Source organism: Chelmon rostratus, chromosome 12 (assembly GCF_017976325.1).
Source record: "Chelmon rostratus isolate fCheRos1 chromosome 12, fCheRos1.pri, whole genome shotgun sequence".
In the NCBI taxonomy this organism is placed as follows: domain Eukaryota; kingdom Metazoa; phylum Chordata; class Actinopteri; order Chaetodontiformes; family Chaetodontidae; genus Chelmon; species Chelmon rostratus.
The window spans coordinates 1,346,676-1,372,138 of record NC_055669.1 but is presented as its reverse complement, the minus strand read 5'-3'; the positions used below and the strand labels follow the sequence as shown (position 1 = coordinate 1,372,138).

At 41.5% G+C, this 25,463-nt stretch overlaps 2 protein-coding genes across 2 annotated transcripts in view; both read right to left on the bottom strand.

The window, feature by feature from the left end:
• The window catches only part of LOC121614794 (disks large-associated protein 1-like), an 84,199-nt gene that overhangs the window by 45,786 nt on the left and 12,950 nt on the right, over positions 1–25,463 (bottom strand). Inside the window, exons 5-6 of the mRNA XM_041948869.1 lie at positions 7,090–7,285; positions 1,395–1,677 (exon numbers count right to left, since the gene is read on the bottom strand). Of these exons, the coding sequence (XP_041804803.1) occupies positions 1,395–1,677; positions 7,090–7,285 (479 nt within the window). The remainder of the gene's footprint in view (positions 1–1,394; positions 1,678–7,089; positions 7,286–25,463) is intronic.
• On the bottom strand, positions 17,422–25,071 carry LOC121614792. Its single transcript, XM_041948867.1, has 6 exons — positions 24,998–25,071; positions 24,136–24,192; positions 20,309–21,350; positions 20,009–20,164; positions 19,307–19,396; positions 17,422–18,300 (listed from the first exon to the last, which is right to left on the bottom strand). Exons 3-6 carry the CDS (start codon positions 21,320–21,322, stop codon positions 17,989–17,991), a joined length of 1,572 nt encoding a protein of 523 aa, XP_041804801.1. The 5' UTR covers positions 21,323–21,350; positions 24,136–24,192; positions 24,998–25,071; the 3' UTR covers positions 17,422–17,988.

The window sequence follows — 25,463 nt, the reverse complement described above, 5'->3', positions numbered from 1 at the left end:
GTATCACTGCAAACCCATTACAACCTGTTCCAACTTCTCCCCTCTCGTAGGCGCTACAGATCACTGAATGCCAAAACAACCACACACAAAAACAATTTCTTCCTACAAGCCGCCCCTGAAGAACAGTCAGCAGTCATACAGTGTCACGAACAAAACGTCCACTGATTGGCCACTTCTAACCCATTAATGCACAGTTTTTAACATGTACATTCACCACTCACTGCCACTGTCTACACACATTGTACATTTCATTGTATATATTGTTTATTGCTGCATCATTCTTTGCATATATTGTTTATTTTATATTTTTGCACAATTTAACTTATTGGTTTTTAAATATTATATTACAATGCAGTTCCTATTACGAGCACTAGGTGTCACCATATGTGTAGATTGCTTGAAGATTGTGGTCTTTCTACACCAGTAACAAAGTCAATCTTCCCTGGGAGAAACTGTGTGGGGTAACAACTGATGCTGCTCAGGCCACGACAGGTGAACAGAATGAGATGGAATCCCTCATGTGCAGTAAACTGAAGCAGTCTGGAGGGGAGGCCATGAAAATGTACTTTATCATACATCAGAAAGCACTCTGTGCCAGAGAGCCACGCAGCTGGGTAATGTGATGAGTACCATGGTGAAAAATATGAATCTCATCTGGTCAGGAACACTTAAACACCAACATTGATACACAATACAGGGATGCAGACTACCACTCAGATGTGCATTGAGGAAGTCAAGGGACAGTTCCGGAGTGGTTCTGAAGTTGAGCTTTTTTGAAAGGAAAAGGTCACAGCGTTGAACTGAACAGCACTGAGCGGTTGATCTCGCTGGCCATATTGAACAAAACCTTGCAAGGAAAAGATGGGCTGGTGCAGTAAATGTATGCACACACGCAACCATTCATTTGTGGTGAAGCTCTGACTTTTTCAGTGACGGCACACTTCTCCAACTCTGAGAGAAATAATCTCCAGTTTTCCAAGTGTCAACGTTTCTATGTGTGTGTAAGTGTGAAAATTTGTAGCTGTGTTCGACTTGAGGTCCAAGATGACTGACAGTCACCTCCCTGATGCAGGGACCCCCACTACAAGACTTACACCCTACCTGGCAGCAGCTCAGTCCAAGGCCCAACATCACTCTTCTCATTACGAGTGATATTTACAGGACAGTTAAAGTTAATAGTGCTAAAATAACCTTACTAGTGCTTAAACTAAAATAATAATAAATAATGTTAATGTAAGTGCTCAACCTCTCTCAGAGCCCCTTAAATCAAAAGGCTCATGGCCCAGGACTATACTTTTTTCTCTATGTGGCCCCTGAAATGTTTGGACACACCAGTGGAAAAAAGACACATAACATTCAGACTGATCACCCATGCTGGTCTCAGAGTGCCCTACCTGTGCTGCTCTGGATGGTTCTTACAGTGGTGGCAGATGTGCGTGGTGGGGAGGATGGCAGCAGGAGCAACGGCCTCCCTCCTTCTCCCTCCTCCTCCCCAGCACAGCCCTGGTCGATCGCCCTCACGTAGCTGTGGCTTCGCATCCGGAAGCATCCTGGCATTGGCAAGGTGTCCATGGTATCCATGCTGTCCATGGCAGCCTCCATGGCCTGGGCTTGCATCTCGCTGTAGACCTGCTCACACACCTGCTCAATCTGCCCGTTCACCTCCACCTCGCTTAACTGGAGGCGGAGACATCAAAGGAGGAGCAGGCAGAAAGAGAAGAGGGGAACATTAAAGAGGGGGGACAGGGGAAACTTCCAGACTAATTATTTCATCATTTAAAACATTCCACATTCTTAAAAATCGCACACTATTGTTGTTACAATTATTGTTGTAAGAGATACTTTAGGTGTGCAGGTCACAAGGGCATAATAATGGCTTGTTTGCTGGCAACTGCATATAATTGCACTCAATTTACCATTTAGATGAAGCTCCTGTTGCTGGGGGGCAGGGATGTGACCTCTGAAGGAGATTGGGTATAACTCAAAGTTTGTCACACTCATGGATGACCTTGTTTACTCAGCACCTCAATTTACTGAAATGGTGCACATGGTGGAAATCAAGGTGTGCCAGTGGAAGTGTTAACCCCTGCACCATCGAACTGCCAGTACACCGTACACACTGACCATCAAGATGCATGTCTATGGGACTGACATAGCAATTATTGTCGTAGTGAGGGCTGTCACTTTCCATTTCTCTTAATGAAAATGGTGGCTTGTGCCTCCAGCTGCCTCAGAGTGAAACCCAGCATAACAATAGAATCAATAAAATCTGTCCTTAACCAAAGCTTTGGCCTTACATTTGGAGCACATGTCGGGGTGACCAGCACATTTAGAAATTTTGGTGACCACAGGCAAACAAGGTGCAGCTCTGAGTGAAGCCGCAGTCAGACGGAAATTTGACTGTGTGGGGAAGGAAGTGACCGGCCTCCTACACAGGGCCGATACCAAGACCAATACACATTTGCAGTAAAATTGAAAATCTTGGTGTTTAAAGTTTGAAAGAACTCAAATTCCTTCAAGCACATGTTCAATGAAATGCTGCAAAAGAGAACTTTTCAAAAACTACACAAGAAAGTGCAGGAAGGGAGCCCCCCAACAGCATTTCAAGGTTTTATAAAGTAAATAAAATAAAAACATATAATTAGAAAAAAAAAAGTACTGTAATTTGAGTCCTCTTGAAGTCCGGAGGCTTCACTGAAAAAGCTCTCACTCAGAATGGACGAGAGTGGTGAGCAAAGAAACTCTTTTCATGACTCGGAGACTCTGAAGAGTGACTGATTTAAAAGCCGTCACTTTTCCTCCATTGAAAGAAATCCTGCAGGCTGTGGTTTTTGGACTTTTACACTGGCGTGACTGGGAAAGTGGGCAAGCTTGTCATCATAAAAAGACCATAAAATTGTGATGTTTTCGAAACTTCAGCAATATTTGCTGCTTCAACCTCGAAACACAGCTCTGCTCGTCACAGGAGCCGCTCCAGTCTCCGAGTGTGTTCCTCTCTGCCTGTCTGAGGGACAGCACCCTTCAATATTTAAGGAAGGTTAGACTGGACTAACCCAAAGAAGACAATCCACATGTGTACCATCATCTCCAAATATTTCACATTTCCAATGTAAAAATCAGCATAAATAAAAAGTAAAAATAGTTTCACCACAACAAATCCACGCAAAATCCAATTTGTACCACAGCAGATCTGTAAGAAAGATCCACAAATATGTATTTTTTATTTGAGTTGTGTGAAGTCATATCCACAAATGTAAAGTTTGTGGGCCTCTTGAAAGTATGTGTACAAGATATCTCACCTGAGATCATTTAGCTCAGGTAAGAGAGTTTTTTTATGTGATTAGCAGCTATACTTTAGATGCTGGCAAAGGTCAGGGCTAATGTTTGGTAACTTCAAACACAACCAGCATCTGTGGGTGCAGTTGCAGTGCTGTGACAGGATAGGACATTCAGCATAAGGCTTGAATATGATCATTGGTGGAAGTACTTTTACAATAAAGTCTGAAATTACACAGTGTCTCCTTCATGGATTACCAAGCGCCTGGACGGATTATAGGATCAACTGCAGGCTGAACGGTGCGCCAGGCAGAGACGCAGGACAGTTTTTAAAGTAAGCCGCTACATACATCCGTTACAAGTATGAATTGAGTGTTTCTGCGATCGTAAATGACTGATGTGACCCAAGAGGAATCAACATGAGTGTGATAAATTTCTGTAGCCTAAAGCAGAAAAATGACTGTGGTGAAACTGGCTAGTGGCATACCTCCAAGTTCAAGTCTGCCTTGTTTTCTGAAAATATCCCATATTGTTTACATTTTTTGTTTATTATGTACAGCATAGCAGTGACACACACACACACAATGTTGTTGTGGCTAAATGTTAGCAGCTCATCCAGAATCAGCTGTATATGCGGTCTTGAACACATCCCAATTCCTCCTTTGAACGAATGATTTGAATCACTGACTCAGTGCAGCCCTGCACGTTCACTCGCAGCTGAACTGAGAAATGAACGGATTGTTTCAGAAATGATTCGGTTCAGTTCATTCACCCAAAAGATTCATTCTTTTGTATGAAATGTTCGCCAAAGACCCAGCACTAACCTGGAGCGAACAGGGAGGCCAAACTTAACATACACGATAGGTGTTTTGTGTTTCTGGAGAGGCCTGTGAGTGTGCACTTTGTTTAGAGGTTGAGGTCTGAGCAGGTTTTAACATACATTTAAATGTATTTCATGCCAAAATGACCACCAAAATTGCACTATGCCTCCTAACCAGCACCCTCAGCTTCCCCTCTCCTCCCACCTCAGTACAAGCATGTTTATCATTTAGTGTCAGGAAATTAACAGTCATAGATGTGAAAAAAAAAAGTGTCAGAGGAAAACTATAAATAAAAGCTGCATTTCCCTTTACGCTGGCAGCAAAGTATTGTTCTATAGCCACCATCCAGCCAGGATTTTCAGCTCAAGATAAAATTTCTACTCTGAGGTATTTCGACTATGGTGGAAAACCTATTCCCTTTCAATTTCACATAGGTACATTGTTGCCGTCTTGCTTTCTGACACATGCAGACAGGGTGACTGCTGCAATATCCCATTATTGGGATTCTATATGTCATTTTTTTCATTTAATTGAATAAATCTCAATTGCAAGACATGAGCATACAGAGGCAAGTCCTTTAAGGGGAGTTTATGGTTAGATCCATGCAAAGGAGGACATTAAAAAAAGTTAATAGAGGCAATTCAGTACAGTAATGGGAATTAGCATCACATTCAGGATGAGTAATGTAAGTGGAGGTTCAAGGTGAGGTTAAGGTGGGGCAAATGAAGGCTTAGTGGGCACAGCTTCATTCCATGTGCAGTAGCTTTGCCAGGAAGAAGTGCAGAGTGAAATTCATTCTGGGTGCAGTAGAGCGCAGCCATTTACAACTGCTGCAGTGGGGTTATTTAGTAAAATTCAAATTTCTAAAAATGGTGCCAACACAAAGTTTCCATTTTAAGAGCATATTACCTCAAAATATGTTGACGAGGACTTATTTGATCATGGGCCATACATTATCCCCTACATAACTAATATCAAGTTAGATAGATATTCAGAGGAATAAAAGGGAATGCTGCACTCTCTCCTTTTCTAGTTTAATTCTGTATTTTTCTTATTATCAATAAAAACATGACCAAAACCAACAATGTTTTAGTCCCTACCTCTACACTTTTTGACTTCTCTGCGCATGGTTCATTGGTTCCTACTGAAGATGTAAATCTTTACCGGTTCGTGGCTCACACTAATTTCTAAAACAAGACCACTAATTTCCTAAGACAGGTGGATAGCCCAATGTGGAAGTGGAAGCCAATGTTTGTCAAACGCAAGGAAATAATGCATTTGTTTCATTTGGACTATTTTCAGCGGTGAATTAATCCACATCTGGTGCTCGAGTGAGTATTTGGGGCAAAATAAACTAAAGTGTGTGTTTATGGTAATGAAGGAACATGTCACCAGTGTAACAGTGTTGCTGGGTGTGTTTTTCATAGTTTCTGGGTAACAGTGGAGTCCTATGGCACAGAGGAATAACATACATCAGGCATTGGATACACACAGAATACTTGTTAGTAGGATACATTCATTGTTGGTTTGGCTCTGCACATTTGTTGACAAGAAGAAAAATCTAGAATATTACCATATATAACCTTTAGGAAAAATGATGAATGGTTTGTGGAGTTGGAAACATGACTTTCAGTCTCCTCAGCCTAGACCTTGCTGTGCAGAAATGCTGGTGGTGCACTGTGCACAGATATGGGCTCAGACAGTATTTGAAACCATTTTCAAACAAGGACAGGTCCACTGTTTTTCAACCAGGACTGCACTGAGTCCTGTCATTTATGATAGACATAACCAGTGGTGTAGTGGGGGCTTGGAAGGTGGGAGGAGATCAGCGCTACATAAAAAGCAACACAGTCCTCAGTTGAATACAGCCAAGGAGCCAGTGCAATGTTATCTGGCAAGGCACTGTGCGGGTCAATCAAATGCATGCTGGTGAATGACTTTAATGTGAATGGCCATTTTCTGACGTTTACTTCACAACTGTCATGATGAATAGTATGAAATAACTTTCCACAAGCCACAATCCTGTCTCATGGAACTCAAACTAGACCTCCTTAGATAATATTTCATCCCATCACCAGTATTTAAAACGACATTCCAACATAAATGCAGTATTCTGACTGAGCACCTGCTTAGAACAAGATCTCAGTTGCCTAATAGAACATTTTCCCTGGAGGCTAAAGTCAGGGAACAACAAAGCCTACCAAATAGCATGAAAGAGTGTAACATGACTAGCTGTAGCCTTGTATTGCAAGATGGACACTGATACTCATCTCAGGCTATTTTTAGGTGGGTGTTTGGTAAATTCCCCTGCCCACAGTTGAGTAGACACCATACTTGTGCATAAGCACCACTACACCTCTGGGCATAACAGAGCCTTACTAATAGCTTCATTTTCTAAAACTCAGCCCTCTGAAGCATCTTATCTCAATCCTTTCAACCTTCAAACCAAGCACGTGACGACGACCATGTGATACAACCAGAAGCTCCAGAACAATCGAGTAAGTGGATCTTGAAACAACCCAGATTTCCAAAGCAGTTCCTCATTTGGCCCAAAGCAAAGCTGCACGACAATGGTGAGTGTTTCAACAATGAAGGTATAGGTAAATTGTGTTATGCATGGTTATTAATGATGGTGCATATTGTATTGAGGCCTGTGTTGGAAAACAGTGAACCTGTTCTTCAAAGACATGAAATATATACAACTAGTAATTCTGTGTATAAAACCAGCCCAAACTCTCAATAGGTTGCATGTGCTTGGAGTCATCTCCCAGATGAACAAATCAACACAAATCTGTAAAAATAATGCCAGTAAGTGAAAGTCAAGGGTTTTCTCAATCTGGTATAGATAACTCTCCACACATTACAATTTACAGCAGAGTGCATGAAAATGTGTTCAAACACTATTACGTCCATCCAAGCCAGTGTGTATCTGTGGTGAAATGACTGGGTGAGGCATACTTTAAATATAAAGGCAGCAGTGTTGGCAACCAACCTGACTGATGGTGCTCATGGCCCTCATGTAGCTTTCATTTCGAGAGCGGTATTGGGGTGAGGACAGCAGCGATTTGGGGTCGAGGAGGGTTTTGGGGTCCAGGGTATCCAGGCTTCTATTGATTGAAACCTCACTCACCGCACGCAGGTAACTGTGGCTCCGGATCTGAAGTTTGGGGGAGTGCTCTGTCGAAATCCTGACACAGGGACGACAGAGATGCAGAGTTACACACAAGGTTATCCCTGAACTTTGTAATACTCTACTTCAGTTAGAGCATGTGGCAGTGTAGAAAATGACAAAATGAAAAATAGAAATCCATCAAAATAATATTTAAATATCTAGCACCCTAAACATATCAGAAATATTTTTAATAACTGTCAAGATATTTGACCCATTTACAGGCCAACAGTGGATTAGCCAGGATAAATACTAATAATGCTGGCCACTTAAATATTACAGTAGAACTGAGTTGTTTAAAATAAAAATTGATCTCAGCTGTTTTTTTCCAAATGTCAACATTGGCTCTGAACACCTCCTCTCTATTTCCCCCACCACTGCATTGCTCAGAGTTTGTATCACCACTGTAGCTGGCAGAGCCAGACTAAATCTGACATAAGAAAGTTAGAAGCATCTAACTTATGAAAGTTCCAAAATGATACATATAAGATTTTCTTTCTATAACTGTAGCAGCTGCTTGTCATAATATCCTTCTTGTTCATTTAAAGGGACTCTGTTTACCATATATGACTAATCTAAGACATGCCATTGCCATGCAACATATGATAAACACCTATTTTCTTCTTCACAGGTTTGGAACCTTATCAAACACACACTTCTATAATGAGGAGCTGTTCAAAGTCATTTTATGGTCATTTTTGACCACAGTATTACGTATTGTCACACCATGGTGTGGTTTGTCTCGTCTTGGGTTTTGTGTCTTGTCATTTCCTGTTTTATTTTGAAGGCCTAACTCTCCTCTCGTTTCAGTGTTAAATAGTCGGCGTCTCGCTTGTCTTGTGTCAGTGTGTCTTTGTCCCTTGGTCGATTCACCCTTGCTTCCCTTGTTCACAGCCACAGAATTATTGCCTTCGTGTCATTATACTCTTCATGAGTGTTTTTACTGTCAGGCCGATACTGGAATGAGGACTCAGATGCAGAGATAGCAAAATCCACAGATTTATTTAAACTGGGTTCAGAGATCTCTTCGCAGAGTGAAACCAAAATGGCTATGAAATTACTCTAGGTAAATTCTAACAAGATATATCATGAAAAAATAATAAAGTAACAAAAAACGCTCCACAAGGAGGAAGAAACAAACGGCTATGAAAGACCTAAAGAACTTAACTAACAGAACAGAAATAAAAGATCACTCCTGAAAACGCGGAGGAAAATAACATGACTATGAAATACAAACGAAACAGAGGAAAAATCTAACAAAGAACTGAAAATTGGCTATAAACCATCGATAACAAAACAACAAAACTCTGAAAGCTCTGAAACGAGAGGAGAGTTAGGCCTTCAAAATAAAACAGGAAATGACAAGAAAGAAAACCAAAGATGAGACAAACCTCACCCCAGTGTGACAGGCATGTAGTTTCTATCACCGTAGTCTCTCTAAGCATCAACAACATGATGATATGTTACAATTTAGATTTCGTCCACTTAAGTAAAGACCATTTCAAATGAAAATATTGCTAACAGGGTAAAGTATTAAACATCGTAGCATGTGTAAACATGTTTTAAAGCCCATGTGGCAAACAAAAACAGTGTCAAGCAAGATATGTTTTATAGTTTAGTTTCACCTGGAATGTGCTTTCTACAGGAGTACCCGTTGCGGTGGCATGCACAAGTTTGAGCACACCTGGTCAAAATTTCTGTTACTGTGAATGGTGAAGTGAGCACAAGATCTACTGAGAGTTAAAGATGAAACATCCTCTTCCACATTTTAAGCAGGTGTGCATTATTTTTGTTTTGCTAAGACGTCTGAGCTCTCAGACAACTTTTCAGGAAAGGCCAAGCAGGCATGCTCCCCTAAGCAGGTGCCCAGCAATTAAAAAAGCAAAATAATAAGAAAATAACAAGGCATTTTCAGGTAGTCTCAGTTCATAATGTAATTAAGAAAAGACAGTTAACAGAAACATTGAAGATCAAGCTGAGGTCTGGAAGACCAAGAAAACTTTCCAAGATAACTCATGAGATTGCTGAAATGGCAAATCAAAAAAAGACCTTCATGAAAATTTGGCAGACTCTTGTGGTGTTGTACTTGTCCACTGTGCAGCAACACCTGAGCAAATATGACCTTCATGGAAGATCATCAGAAGACAACCTATCCTGTGTCCTCGCCATAAAATCCACAGTCAGAGGTTTGCAAAGGAACACTGAAACAAGCCTGATGCAATTTGGAAACGAGTCCTGTCCGAATATCTGTGGATAGATCTCAAATGAGCTGAGCACGCAAGACGGCCCAAGAATCTCACAGAACTAGAGACCCTTTTCAAAGGAAGAATGGGTGACAATCCTGGAGGGAGGGTGTGAAGGACTCTTAGCTGGCTACAGAAAGCCTTCACAAGCTGTGACACTTGCCAAAGAGGGTGTTACTAAGTACTGACCATGCAGGGTGCCAAAACGTTTGCTTCAGGCGCCTTTCCTTTTATGTTATTTTGAAACCGTTAAAGACAGAAATACAAAAGTAATCTATTGAAGAAATGTGTCAACTTTAACATTGTGCTTGGAAATTATTTCTTCTTTTAGTCGCTTAGCTGTTCACAGTAAGCTCTGTGGTTCAGCTCATCTCAGTTTGGTTTAGGTGGGGTTACACAGCCTGAAGGTGTGTTTTAGATTATTGTCATGATGAAAAACAAATGATGGTCCACTAAGCACAGACAGAGAGGATGGCATGTCACTGTAGAATGCTATTATAGCCATGCTGGTTAAGTGTGCCTTGAATTTTGAGTAAATCGCAAGCAGTGTCATCAGCAAAGCACCACCACACCATCACACCTCCTCCTCCTCCTACCATCCGTTCACCGTCTCTGCATCTCACAAAGACACAGCATTTGGGACCAAAAATTGACTCAAATTTTGACTCATCAGTCCAAAATACAGACTTCAGTTGGTCTAATGTCCATTTTTGGTGTTTCTTGGCCCAAGCAATTCTCTTCTTCTTCTTGGTGTCCCTCAGTAGTGCTTTAAGATTCAAGAGTCTTTATTGTCATTGCACATGTCAATGAAATTTTCATTGCAACCCCCATGTTAGATGGTAAGAAAGATAAGGCTAGAAAGAGTGAATAAAATTAAGATAACTACAATAAAATAAAATAAACCAACATGCAATAAAAAAAAAATATTCGTGAAGCAATTAAAAATATAACAGAATGAAAATATACTTAGGCAATAAAATATACTAAACAATAAACAATAAAATATGGAAGTGAAATGTGCAAACAGAATAAAATATACAAGCAGAATAAAATATAAAATATACACAGTGAAATGTTCCGACAGAATAAAATATGCCAATGAAACTGAAATGTGCTGATATACTAAAATGTATATAATTATAGTATATGTGTGTACATAAAAGTCAAGTACACAGAAGGTGCAGGTGGAGGTAGAGGTGTAGGTGTAGGTGTAAAGTGCGGTGTGCAGTGTTCACAGTTCACACAGTCTCTCACTGCAGTGAGGGGCTGCTGGGGGTGACAGCTCTAACAGCTCTGGGGAAGAAGCTGTCCCTCAGTCTGTTAGTGGTGGTGCGGATGTTCCTGTACCGCTTTCCTGATGGAAGCGGTACAAACAGTCTGTGGCCCGGGTGGCTGGGGTCCGTGGCGATGGATCTCGCCCTCTTTCTGACCCGACCTTCATATATAGAGTCTAGGTCAGGGAGGGGGCAGCCCACGATGCCCTGTGCAGTTTTAACCACCCGTGCCAGTTGTTTCCTCTCCTGTGCCGTGCAGCTGCCATACCACACTGTCACACTGAGGCAGAGGATGCTTTCAATTGTGGCCCTGTAGAAGTTAACGAGCAACCGAGAGGAGAGTCCAGCCCGTTTCAGCTTCCTGAGGAAGAAGAGCCTTTGTTGTGCCTTCTTCACCAGGCGGGAGGTGTTCATGGACCAGGAGAGGTCAGATGCGATGTGGAGGCCCAGGAACCTGATGTTGTCCACACGCTCCACCACTTCTCCGTCCATGAGGAGGGGGGCGTGATCCGTCTTCCTGGACCTCCTGAAGTCCACAATGACCTCCTTGGTTTTTCCTGTGTTCAGCACCAGGTTGTTGGCTGAACACCACTGGGTGAGCTGGTGTATCTCCTCTCTGTAGTGGGTCTCGTTGTTATCTGAGATGAGACCCACTACTGTAGTGTCGTCCGCAAACTTCACGACTGTGTTGGTGGGGTGGATGGCAGCACAGTCGTGAGTGAACAGGGTGAAGAGGGCTGGGCTGAGCACACAACCCTGTGGCGTGCCCGTGCTGAGGACCAGAGGGGATGATGTGATGTTCCCTATTCTCACCACCTGAGGCCTGTTGGTGAGAAAGTCTCTGATCCAGTGGCACAGAGACGCAGGCAGACCCACCGTGTGTAGCTTCAGCGCCAGCTTGTCTGGGATGACGGTGTTAAAAGCTGAGCTAAAGTCTACAAATAGCATCCTGACGTAGGTGTTGGGCTGCTGCAGGTGGGTCAGGGCTGTGTGCAGGGTGATGGAGACAGCATCCTCTGTGGACCGATTCCCTCTGTAAGCAAACTGAAGGCTGTCTAGGTCCGAGGGGATGAAGTCTCTGATGTACCTGAGAATAATCCGCTCAAAGCACTTCATGATTACCGGGGTCAGTGCAACAGGCCGGTAGTCATTCAGGCAGGTGATGGATGTCTTCTTCGGTACCGGAATGATGGTGGAGGACTTGAGGCACTCAGGAACCGTGGACAGCTGCAGGGACAGGTTGAAAATGTCCAGGAACACTCCTGCTAGCTGGTCAGCGCATGTCCTCAAAGTCTTGCCTGACACCTTATCCGGTCCTGCAGCTCTGCGGGTGTTGATCCTCCTCAGGGTGGATGACACCTGGTGCTGCTGCAGGACGAGGGGCTGGTGCTGCTCCTCCAGCCGGGGTAGGTGTGTGACTTCTCTGCTGCCTGATGTGTCGAAGCGGGCAAAGAAGCTGTTCAAGGTGTCAGGCAGGGCGGGGTCGTGGCTGGTGAGCTGTGTGTTCGGCTTGTAGTCCGTTATGGTTCTGATGCCTCTCCACATGCTCTGTGGGTTGTTGTTCTTGAAGTGATCTTCAATTTTGTTTTTGTACTGGAGCTTGGCCTGCTTGATTCCTTTCTTCAGCTCTGCTCGAGCCCTGCTGTAAGCCAGCCTGTCTCCAGATCTGTAGGCAGTATCCCGGGCTTTCAGCAGGGACCGCACTGTGCTGTCCAGCCATGGTTTCTGGTTGGGAAACACTGTGATGGTCTTAACAGGGAGGACAGCATCAGTGCAGAACTGAACATAAGACAATACAGATGATGTGTACTCCTCAAGGTCTGCCTCTTCTCTGAACACAGTCCAGTCTGTCAGTTCGAAGCAGTCCTGAAGTGCAGAGGAGGCCTCCTCAGTCCATATCTGTACTGTCCTGGTGGTCGGCTTTGTTCTGCAGGCCAGAGGCTTGTAGGCAGGAATGAGTTTCACGGAGATGTGGTCTGACATGCCCAGGTGTGGAGCTGCTGCAGCCTTGTAAGCAGCAGGGATGTTGCAGTAAACTTGATCCAAAATGTTACTGTCTCTGGTAGGAAACTTTATGTACTTATGAAATTTGGGAAACACCGCCTTCAGTTCAACGTGATTAAAGTCCCCCGCCACAATCACGGCCGCCTCCGGGTTGTCGTTCATCTGCCCGCTGATCAGGCAGTACAGCTCCTCTAATGCTAACTTAGCATTAGCCCGCGGTGGGATGTAAGCGGCCACAATAACATGCTTTATTTGCAGCAATCCAACCAAAAAGGCCTGATTAAAGCAGTCTTCTCTCAGATTTGTCTGCTATTTGAAGTCTGTGAAGCACTTATGTGGACTCTCTTAAACAGATATCAGCATTTGCATGCAGAAACTGTGGGTAAGGGACATAGGGGTTCTGGTCATAGACTGTATATAATATGGACGTAGTCTCTGTGATGTCACCCATAGGTTTCATTGTGAAGTTCATTGTTCCACTTCCAAGAATTAGCGGTGCATATTGCATAATAAACAAATTCTACCACAACAGTAGCTCCAGCCATCACCATCTTGGCAGAGCCTTACTCCACCAAACTCCAGGTTAATCCAAAAATTGGGTAAGACGTGGAGCATGACGGGAGCTGAGGTGGGCCAAATGAAGCCTGGTTGCTGAAACCTGGCAGCTAGCTGTCACTCAAAGCAGCCATGACCGTAATTATGCAGAACTTTAAGCTTTAATAATAATTTGATTCATTTGGTTATTTCATTTTTGGATCTATGAGATAGACTTGTTTTTGGAGCAAGCATCAAGGAGTCATTTGAAGAACTGCACTTTTTGGCATTTCTGCATTGCCATCATCTTTCAGCCATGGAGGTAGCCACTCAGTTATGATTTCCATTGTGGTCCCAGTAGTATTGCACAGTCACCTTTGAGTTGGCTTTAATTGCATGCAGGTAAATAGTCGATGCTTAAAGCAAAGGAGTGTAATGCATTGGCTGAAATGGAGTCTCGGAATCCATCGCCTATTGTAATGATTTAGCTTTGTATTAGCTATTTTTTATTTATTGATCTGCATCAATATGCATACATCTGTTTACAGAGATTATCCAAAATGTCAAGCTGTTGTTGAATTTGAAAGTCAAACTGCTAATGTGACTGTTAATGGAATAGCCAATAGAACAACGACCAGCGCACGGAAGATGAAGTCTTGCCCGGATATCCGGTATTTGGATCTGCTGAGTACACCAGAAACCCCGAAACATTACCCTTTGTCCTAGAGGCTAAATCACTGTCAGAAAATAGGCTGGTAAGGAGCCATGTTTCCATTCAATTGTCAAGCTAATTTGAAGCAAACGTGTGAAATGTTGCAAAAAAGGGGAAAAAAGAAAGTGCTGTTTGGGGGTGTTTCCATCAACAGATGAGTGTTAAAGCATTTTTGCAAAATTGAGCAAGTCTTTTCAAATGTTTTCTATCAACCTTGTCTAATGAGATATTAAAAAACACATATAAAAATACATTTGTGGAAACACACCAACGGTAATGAAGTTATCCTCTGCAGCAGATGTAACTCTTGGTTTTCCCTTCCTCCTGAGAGCCAGTTTCATCCTAGCATTTGATGGGTTTTGCACTTGAAGATACAGACAAAGTTCTTGAAATTTGCTGGAGTGACTGACCTACATGTCCTAAAGTAAAGAAGGGCTATCATTTATCTTAACTCAGCTGAACGTTTTCTGCCATGATATGGATAATATGGCTGTAAAATGATGACTGTAGTGATTACAGTCATCATTTAAACAAGCAGGTGATTGGTTTGAGTCATATCTTCAAACTAGAGAGCAATGTGTGAAAGTTGATCAAGAAAAGTCATCCCTTTTAACAAAAGAATGGGTATTCCTCAAGGTTCAATTCTTGGTCTGCTGCTTTCCAGCCTGTTTAGAAATGGCCTACTTACAGAAACTGGTTGCCAGCTTTAAGCAGATGGCACGGTCATGTATGCAGCAGCTAAGTCACCCTGCAAAACCGTGGAGTTCCTCACTGCATACTTGGATGATGTCCAACAGTGAGTGCAACATAATCTTGTAGTTTCTATATATTTCTCCACCGGAAATTAGGGCTGACATAAAAAATTTCAAAAACAAAATATGGAATGAAAAAATAGAGGATGTGAATGATTGAAGTTTTTAGAAATAATCTTAAATCGACAACTCAAATTTGATGGAGAATTTCAAAAACAGTAAGACCCAACCAAGACCCAATAGTTTCAAAATAATCAGGCACAATATACCCACTCAGGCAGCCCAGCTATTCAAGCACTCAGTGATTTTCTCTCATTTTTCATATTGTATGACAGCATGGGTTCAAGTATCACCATCTACACTCAGACACCCCACATCCTTATTCAATCAGGCAGTTAAAGCAATGGACAAAAAGCCTGTCAGGGGCAGTCCAAGGGCAGCCTTTTTGTCAAACTTTTGTATCATCAACCTTTCCATTACCAGTGGAATTGTCCCAGTAAATGGAAGCCAACAAGAGTGATATCAATTTTGAAATCCAGAGCAGTTGATCAGACACGCAGCTACAGCAGCTGTCAACCTCGATTTGAGGTCATTCTGCAGCACATTAAAGCCTTCTTTCTCACTACCTGTACTGTTCCTCCACTGCCTTTTAAGTTGCCTTTGCTCTTGGTCAAGCCTATCATTCTACTGTTGCCTCCTTGACTAACACTGTCATGCCATATACATGAATCAAAGCTCCCATCTTTTCTAATTTTCAAACTTCACATCATCCCTTTCAGCAGTCCCAGATCTGAATAAGCAATTGCCCATGTGCCCTTTCTTACTAGACCAAGGCCAGTTCACTTTGGGGTTCTGTCCATTGCTCACCTCTTTCCTTGGCTGCCTACTCTCACCACTAACCTGGCTTTGCCCTGCAAACTTCTACTAGCTACTAGCTGAATGAGCTAATTGTTTGACTTCACCTGACTCATTTGATTGACTTCTTAATAAATACTAATCGGTGTGGTGTCCCTGGCCCACCCTCTTCACCTGCTCCCAAGCATCTTTCTTTCCATTGTGTTTTAAGGCCCTTGCTGTCAGTGACCTTCTTCCAGCCATCAGGGCATATCCACAGTTAACTTTCTTCTACCTCTGACATTGTGGCTTCCACTGAAGTGCTCTCCCTGCTCATTTTCAATTCCATTGTGGGGTCCGGCCTGTGAGTCATCTTCTTGCTGTCACTGACTCTGTGGGTATGCTCTCTTTTCTTACTTGTAGCATTAAATGGTGCAGCCTAAAATAGTAGGCTGCTGCCATCATAAGTAAATATTGCATTGGATATGAAGGAAATGTGTTTATAGTAGTATTTACCGTGAGAAATGTGGATGCAACTTCTGATCAAAACTTAAAACTAATGGTGTGATGGTGTTAATCAGGTCTGGTTAAGAGCTGAAAACTTTTAAGCTTTAATTTGGGTACTTTCTGAGAAAACAACAACATAAAGACAACACAGTAATGGTCTACAATGGTCTACATAATTCATACTAGGCTGCAGAGTGTAGCCACGTGGAAATGATTAAGTGTAGAGTGTTGATTTAGATACAACAATAAAAAAATATAAAATATAACTTAAAAAACTGACAAATAAAAAAAAAAAAAAAAAAAACACACACAACACAAGGATGTCTAATGGGCCTGATATATTCCACTACGACATATACACCACACACAGAGGTTGTGTTACTCTGGCAGTAGAAATGTTCACAAATGACAAGTGTATATTTTAAGATGCACAAAGTTAGTCCATGAAGACCGTCACTGTCTGGATGCTGTCTAAATTTATGCCCTAGGCGGGACAGCACCACCTGACCCTTCAGGTCTGTCTGATCATGTGCTGCTGTGGACCACGGAGTTGAATGGACAGACTTATATCACTATCGTTACGATTGACGGGACAAACAAGCCTACTTCTAGCGGCCGTATCAGGGCTACGCTGCTTCATCCAAAAAATGTGCTTTTAAGAGTATGATTGGGTTTAGTTCCTTCAGACCCTTAATCCTCTGAAGTTGATTCATCAAATGAATATTAGTTTCAGCCAATGAAAACAAGCGGGTTAAATTTAAATTCTGCCTAATAGAGGTTTCCAGACTCCATGTTAACAAACTAAACCTGTCAGATTAAAAATCGAAGAAGTTGAAGAAATCCTCAATGTGGTAAACACACAAGATTTTCTTCTAAACTGAATGACCATCCCAGAGAAAGTCAGGCCTACAGTAACATACACTGAAACAAATTTGGGGTGGCATTTACTTAAAAAAAGCTAGGCAACGTTTTCCACACAGAAAGGCCTTGTAATTTTTACTCAGGATATTTTAAGTAGCATTTACTTCCTAGTAACATATTGTTTTTACAAGAAATACTCAAGTAAACCTCACAAGCAATGTCCACAACAAGTACTCACCTATTGATAGTAAATTTTACTCAATTACCATTGCATCTAATTGCAAAATCCAGTTAAATATTCTGGGCGTTTCTTATTCTTATTTAACTAAACTTTTCTTTGTTTTATTCTACAAAATGATTAAGTAATATTTACTTGATTTAAATCTAATTTACTACTTGACATTACAATAAACATTTTTTGCTATTTCTGTGAAACAGAGTAAAGAAACATTTTCCAATAATTCAAATGCACTCTTTATTTACCATTTAAATTGGCATAGATATTTAAAATATCTACATAACATTATCATAACTGCAAACATAAAGATGTTAACGATTTAAAGAGTCCATGTAACGTCTTACTTTCTATCAACAATGTTTGGTGGTAGATTGGTGTGATTGCTGACAGGAAAGGTGAACAAAAACAAAAAAATCCACATTTCTTATGTGGGACACTTGTGCAAACACTCACACTTGTGAACACTTCAAGTGTGTATTCAGTTTCAATGGGAACCTTAAATTGACTGAATAGAAAACATTATCATAACTGCAACATACTGTAAACATGTTGATGATTTAGAGTCCATGTACTGTAATGATTTGCTTGCTTTTAAATCTCAGAACAGAGAACAGCACATGTATAATGTGTCTATCAACACTGTCTGGTAGTGGATCGCTGTGATCACTGACAGGAAATGCGGGGAAAGAAAAAAACAACAACTTTCCTTTATGGGACATAAGCACAAAGACTCGAAACACTGCAACACTGCAAACACTCATGCTCAGAGTTTCTTGTGGAGAGCCTGGACTTTTGAAGACATTTTAAGGATGTCAAGCTCAAGAAACAGTTTCTGAAATACTTCAAATGTGTATTTCAGTTTCAGTGGGTAACTTAAATTGACTGCATAGATGACACCCATGAGCAGCAGGCAAGCATTTGCCACACTTCTGCAGTCCTCCAGAACCTCTTTCCCCTCTACGATTACCGACACATAGCTGGAATCTTGATTTTCCTGTGCCCCGTTCGGATGGATGACAATGATCTTCATGATGTGTTGACTGCAGTCCTCTTTCACTGCTTCTTGGCTGACATTCTGTAAAAAGACATACAGCCACAACTACAAATCAGTGGCTGAGACTAGATTTCAAATACAGTTTGTGAAAGGGAGGTTGAATGACATGAAACAGTTAAAAAATGTGTGGATTGTTGAGTACGGTGTATCTGCAGACTCAGAGACTGCAGACTCAGACCTGCTGTTCTGGACGCACAGTTCTAGACACCTTGATTTTCACGAGGGACAAGACTATGGCCAGACGACCAGAGGTGAGAGTGTGGACCAAGGCTGTGCAGTTTGTGTTCGCACATTTGTTTTCCCTCTGGTCTAAACACCACACTACTGGCAGAGTGACGTGTTTAGATGCCGACTGACAAAACTGTTGTTGAGACTTTTTTTTAGCTTCATCAGAATCACACTAATCCATGAAGTGTCATGCTTCATCAACACTTACATCTTTGTATTTTTATGGGGGTGCAATAAAACTTTAAAAATGTAACTTGTTTCAATAAGTGATATTTTTGTGAGAGGCTGATTTAGTTGTAGTTTTGCTGCTGTCCAGTAGGTTACACTGTCGAGAAAAAGAAGGCGTCTAGAACTGCAGGTCGGTCTGGGGATTGTTGGAGGTTAGTGTAAAGAAATGCATGAAAATATAAATAAACAACAGTGAACCACAATTCAGTGCAGAGAACCATGGACTAAGCCTTGTGGCTTTGATCTTCAAAACAAATTCATAAAAAAAATTCTTAGAAAAATGTCAGATGCCATATCAGTCAAAAATGGGACACACTGCCATTAATATTGTATTGTATTGTAGTTTTGCATCTGTATTTGCTATGTTGTTGCCTTTGGCCCAGGCCATCATTGTAAATGAGAACTAGTTCTCAGTTGATTTACCTGGTTAAATAAAGGTCAAAAATTGCCAGTTCATGTCTATGCCCTTATTTATTATCAGAATAAACAAGTTTTACCGCGAAAGATAATATCAGAAGTAAACATCAGATTATAAGGCCAGACGACCTCATCCAAAAATCATAAAATTTACCTGGTAGTCTTTGATCAGCTCCTCTGCAGACTCTCCAAGGAACTCAACCAAGCAACGGATGATGATGTCTCTTCTGCCTTCGACGTGTTGCTGTTAAAAAAGATAAGAACATTTATTACAGAGAACAAAACAAAACAGCACATATAAATGTAAACAGAGAGTTACCTATAGGGAATATAAACTTGCAACAGCGTTCTACATGTGCATGTGTGTTGAACTTTGACACTAAAGTAGGTGATAAACACACCAAACAAAACAAAAGTTATGTCCCTCAGGGCTGCTGTTGTGACAGCCAGTATCACACTGGAGCCCCTTCTGATTGTCTCTGTCTGAAAATTTAGTATTAGAGTCTAGGAGCAGCAGAAACAAATCTGGACGCACTCAAAGACTCATGATGAAAATTATGTAAATGTCTCTGGTTTTTGGAGCACATACTATGAGAGAGGACAAGTTTGTCTACATTTATGGGAGAAATCATGCGGTAAATTGTGGCCACAGTGATGAGATAAAGAGAAAAGTTTGAGGCCAACAGAATAGAATAGAACTTTATTGTCATTGTAACCAGTACAACGAAATTAAAAATGCAGTCCCGTCAGTGCATCCAAATAATTAAACACTGATCAAAATAAAAATCAGCAACACATTCTCAGTGTGTACGATGTCAACATTAGATGATGCAATTAAATTAATTAAAATATTTACCTCACTCAGTGAGTTCAACATTGGTCGAATCTTCATTCCTGCAATCCCGCCCTTCTTCCGAAATATCTCCACGAGTTTGGTGGTGTGCCTGTCCAGTTTGGACAAAAAGGTTCGCTCCAGATGAATTGTGGTTATTCTTTTGAACTCTTCTTTGATCTGAAACGAGAGATATAAACACAAAATCATATCAAGATGACTCAACAAACCCTAAGTACACTTAGCTGTTGCATGAACAAGTCGCCATCAGAAAAAACAAATGTAGTGTGATATACAGTAACTAAAAGAAAGAACTGGAGTTACCTGAGTTTCACTGAACAGAGAAGGCCATCGTTCCATGAGGTCTTGAACGGTGGGGCAGTGATTTACAACCTCTATTCTTCTGACTGCAAAAGACTTCTCCATTTTCTCATTAATTATCTTCCCATTGTTCTTCTTCTTTATTTCCTTGAGCAAATCTAGTCTCTCCTTCTCTACAGTTTCCTCTGTCTCACCTAATGGCAGTGGTGGCAGGTAGTTCACTTCAGCTTTCTTTGGCCTTTTGATGCCTTTAGAGGAACCTTCTTCATTGGCGCATCGTCTCTTCAGTGTGTTAACCTCCAGTTCTGGAAAAGCTAGCTGGCAACTTCTTAACTTTGCCCGGTAATTGCCCATTTTATACTTGATCCTCTGTTGCCAGCCATATAAGCCATTAAAAGACCCTGGCTCTTTGAGGCATGGGTACTTTTCTACCAAGGCTTTAGCTACAGCTAAAATCTGGACACCAGTTGGGTATGCTGTGAAGCAAAATATTTTCTCTGATAGCTTGTCAAGTATGCTACTTGTTACTCTCGGGTTGATCAACAGTGTGCCTTCCTTTTCATAAGCCTGGTTTCCAGCTTCCAGTACAAGTTCAACATCATAAGAAAAAGGTGGTATTTCAAAATTAGTTGGCCATGGCTTAGATCTGTAAGATGTTCCACTTTCATCTTGGTGGGAAAGCAGGATTGTGTCCTGAGATCCAGATGAATGGCAAGAGCTTGCATCAGAAGACTGGGGTACTAGGGATTCTACAGGGCTGAGAGTTAAGACTACTGATTCAGCCATTACAAGTTTGAGGGTAGCCTTATCTTGTACTTCCTCAATTGAGGTCAAAGTGAAAAACTGACCACCAAAATCCATGTCCTGATACAGTACAGTGAATGATCCTGTAATGCGAAATGTCTCTTGAATAACATCAGTGAGGTCCTGAATTGTGCCTGGGATGCCTGAAGGCAGAACTAGTTTGCGAATGTCATCCTCGCCAAAGATGATCCGCAGCTTCACTGGGGTGGCCATCTCAAATGGAAGAAGGTGCTTCAAAAAACTGAGAAAAAAAGACACAGAGACATTAATTGGTACAACAACCTTCTCTAGTTCTAGCTACTCAAGTCTTACTTAAAAGGAGAGGCAAATGTGGTGCTTCAAAGTTGTCAGTCGTTTTCCAGCAAGAGTATAAGCAGCCAAGGGATAAAAATCTTTAAGCTCTCTTTGCTCAAGTAGCTGCACACTGGCTGTGTTCTCCAGTTCGTAACTCCTGAGGTGTTCGTTGTACCATGTGTTTTGTTGTCTCACAAAAAAAGTCAGTTTGTCACAAATCACCATTATCTGCAACACTTCAGAAAAATCAGGCAATCCTACAGTGGAGCCACAACACAATAACATTCCCACTGCATAGTTGGTGCCTAAAAAGAACACATTATTTGCAATGTGCACAGCTGTAACAGATGGGAATCTGCATTTCACCAGGTCTTTTAGATCATCCTTAAGTACATCTAAAGAGACCTCTGTTGTTTTTGTGACTGCAAGTGATGGTTTGACAGCATGTGACTGATGGTAAGCAACCATGAGCTGGTGCTTATTTGCAAGGGACAGCAAGATATTCCTGAAACAACCTGTGTGCCTGACGATTCTCTTAAAAAAGCTGTGTTTGGCCTCAAATCTCATTGTCCAAAGGGCAGCAACAGGGCCAAATTCCCGAATGAGCTGAGGATAGTGTTCCAGGAAATGGTGCTTGGGTTTGAGTGTCTCTTGGGGAAAAACATCAAGGAATCTGCTTCGGTGTTCTGCAATCATACTGTCAAGATAGCAGATGCTTTCTTCTGTGTGGACTGGAGACATGACAAGGTCCACGATGTCTTTCAATGTCATCAACATCTCCCATACAGGCTCATGTTCAGGTACTTTTAAACCTATTATCAGAGGCAGCAGTCGCAATAAGCACCAATTTTCATGTGCATTTCCGCCCACTGATTTTCGAGTGGTAAAGTTAGCAGGAATGAGATGAGGGCGATTGGTTTTATCACTCCACTTATATGGGAAATCACGAATGGCATTATTGAGTTCCATGAGAGAAAAGTATTTTTTCTTGATCAGGATATCAAATGACAAAGCCAGTTCCACAGGAACAATGCCCTCCAGAGTGTCATGTAAAACATCTGGAGGGTAACCAGATGTCACATGAAAATGTTTAAGTTTTTGTGACAATGCACACTGTTTTTTCACACCATAGCAAGGTGTGTGACTTGGACTAGACACAGCTGTCTGTACATGCAGTGCATGTTGATCTTCAGTTCTTTGTTGAAAAGACCCAGATCTCACTTCACTGGACTGAAATGTTGATCGTTCCCCAACACAAAATCGGCAGACGTAAGATCCTGTGAAGCTCTCCACAAATCCTGCCACGGAGTGGGCCCCCAAATTATCTGCCACCACACTGACCACAGTTCCTTTAATGGCTTTGCCTAACTCTGGAATAAAGAGACCATCTTCCTCCAAGCTTTGAATATCTATTAAGAGTGGCTCTAAAATTCTGTGGAATCCAAACTGCTTGGTATCTTCAGCCTTACACAGAATTGCCAGATAGATAGAAGCCAATGTGGACCGCAAGTGCACTGGAATGTTTCCCAACACCCAATATACAGTGGTGACTTTGTGTTTTTTTCGTGATGTCCCGAGAGGATTGCATACCTCAAAGTCATCGATATAGAGTATTAGACTGACTCTGTCCTCTTTCACAGAAAAAAAATCATTTTTCTGGTAGTGAGATCCATCACGAAATGTCTGGTACTTATTTTCAGAATTTTTTCCACATTCAAATGTCTTTTCTTGAAAAGTTTTGCTTAGGACCTGCATCAAGGAGGGCAATATTGGAACATATTGGAAGGTTTTGCCCTCCTTTTTGTCAAGTATGTGTTCTTCGGGTTCAACAACTGAGAAATGTTTTTTCAAGAATTCTCTCCTCTTGTACTGTGTTGCGAAAGGCCCATCTGTCCCCAAGGTAGTGCTTATAGGGTGTGAGTCACAAAGATTTTTTACCAAATCTGAAACAACAGCTGGATCCAGATCACATTTATGCACATTTATCAAAGTGGACACAACCACCTCTTTTAAAAGTGGACCAGACGCACATGTAGATATAAACTGAAGTTCATCTACTATTTCATCAATACATTTGTTTGGGACATTGAAAGTACTCTCCAACTTCAAAAAGAGATGACCAAACCTCTCTTTTATATCTTTGGTCAACTCCTGTGGTTCCTCACCCAAAAGCTCCGAGCTTTCTTCCACACAGGTCTCTTCCTGAGCCGAAATGGATTCAGAGGGTTGTTTTAAGACTTCCGTTTTAAAATCATCAGGGGAGTGTGAATGGTGCTTTCTGTGTCTATGGGTAGCGAATGTTGAATAAATGTTTGTGCTGAAGTTGCAGTTTTTGAAGACACATGCTACGAGTTCAAACTTTCTCAAATGGCTGCCAAGATGCTCAAAATACTGCTTCTCTGAATTAAAAAAACCAGAGGAGCAAAGTAGACAAGAAAATAAAAGAGGTCCACTTTGCGGTGTCATCTGTGCATGTTGCCGAGACAAATGGGTCCGAAGGGCATTGAATGTTTTAAATGAGCAGGGGCAATCAGTGTGGAGACAAGGAACTGACTGGCTGCGACCGCCATGTCCATGCTTTAGTCTGTAGTGTTTTAACAATGCTCCCCTCTTCTCTGATTCAAACCTACACATCTTACACACCCATCTCATTGCACCTGAAACATACAAATTCAATATATTAAAACTGAACTTGTGTTCTGTGTTCCTATTCATTACCACTTTGATCTTACCTCCTATCAGCTGTGGACTCAAAGTTGCAGAGTGATGAGCATATGTCCTTCTAGGTTCTGTAAAGGGGAAAAAAGTGTTATCTATGTGCTTTTTAAACTAATTTCTATTAACTCATGCTTTAGGATGCATATTGGAACTTTAAAATCTGCTACAATATTTCATACATTTCATTTTCTAATAATTTAATTACAGAAAAAAAGAGAAAAGATATGTCACATGGTTGTAGACTCTCGCTAGTTGGGAGTCTAACCAGCAGGAAACTACTGATATATGACATGACACTATTGTTACACTACAGCTCCTTAGAGCAAAGTTATTATACAAATCTCGCGGGAGCAGGCGGTTTGAATGTTGCTGCGGGCGGGAACGGGCGGCTAAAAAAAAAAACACTGCGGGAGTGACACGATGATGGAGTCAACAACTGAAATCGAAATAAAGCTAAAACAAGGTCTCTACCAGTGCGTCAAAGACACGCAGCCCTGGGAAACGAATCAAACATCCCCATGAGTATCGATTAATAGCCTATAAAATGACGTGTTTTCTCCTGCGGGACAGGAGAAGACACACAATCAATTCACTTCTATTATTGTGCGGGCATAAATTCTCAGTGTTTTGCTGGTGCGGGCGGGAGTGTAATACACATGTTGCGGGTGCGGGCGGTACTGATAAAACCATGGCATCCTCTATGGTACCTCTCCGGGCAAAAAGGACGACACTTGCGCTAACCTTAGCTAACTTGTTAGCTAGCGGAAAAAAGAAAAAAAGATGCTAGCGCACTGTTTTCAGTGCTGGAGCAGGGACGTACGCAAATAAGGAACGCGGCGAACGGGACGTAGACAGTTTGTTAAGTTTAAGACTTACCTCCGTGGTTATATGTAGCTGAAAATCCCAATGGTGACCGAGCTATCCTGGTTCATGTCCGCACATGTCCGCAAGCGGAACCATTCAGCTGACGTCACGCTCCGCAAAGAAGGTTGCCAGGTTCACTGATATCACCCAAGTACATTTTACTTGCACATATCAACTAATAAAGTTAATGTAATGTTTAGTCAATATTACTTGGAATAAAGGGTAAAATGTATATACAAAATTGAGGATACATTGTTACAAACAATCACCAAGTAACACACAGCATGAAATCTGATATTTTAAAGTAGAAGCACTGAAATGATATTTTTTTGTAGAATTATATACATAATTGAAGTAATAATTACAGGACCAAAAAATCACTTTTTTCAGTGTATGCTTCTATTGGACTATTCAAATGTATTTATGAAGGTAGCATAATCATTTCACAAATTATTTCCATTAGTGACCTGGTAGACAA

Excerpts from the sequence above, each read along its gene's own strand:
- LOC121614792 (XM_041948867.1), bottom strand. The coding sequence starts at position 21,322 with ATGGCCACCCCAGTGAAGCTGCGGATCATCTTTGGCGAGGATGACATT. Across the intron at positions 20,165-20,308 it reads CTCTGTTCAGTGAAACTCAG|ATCAAAGAAGAGTTCAAAAG; the intron begins GTAACTCCAGTT and ends CTCTCGTTTCAG. Across the intron at positions 19,397-20,008 it reads TGTTGAACTCACTGAGTGAG|CAACACGTCGAAGGCAGAAG; the intron begins GTAAATATTTTA and ends CTTTTTTAACAG.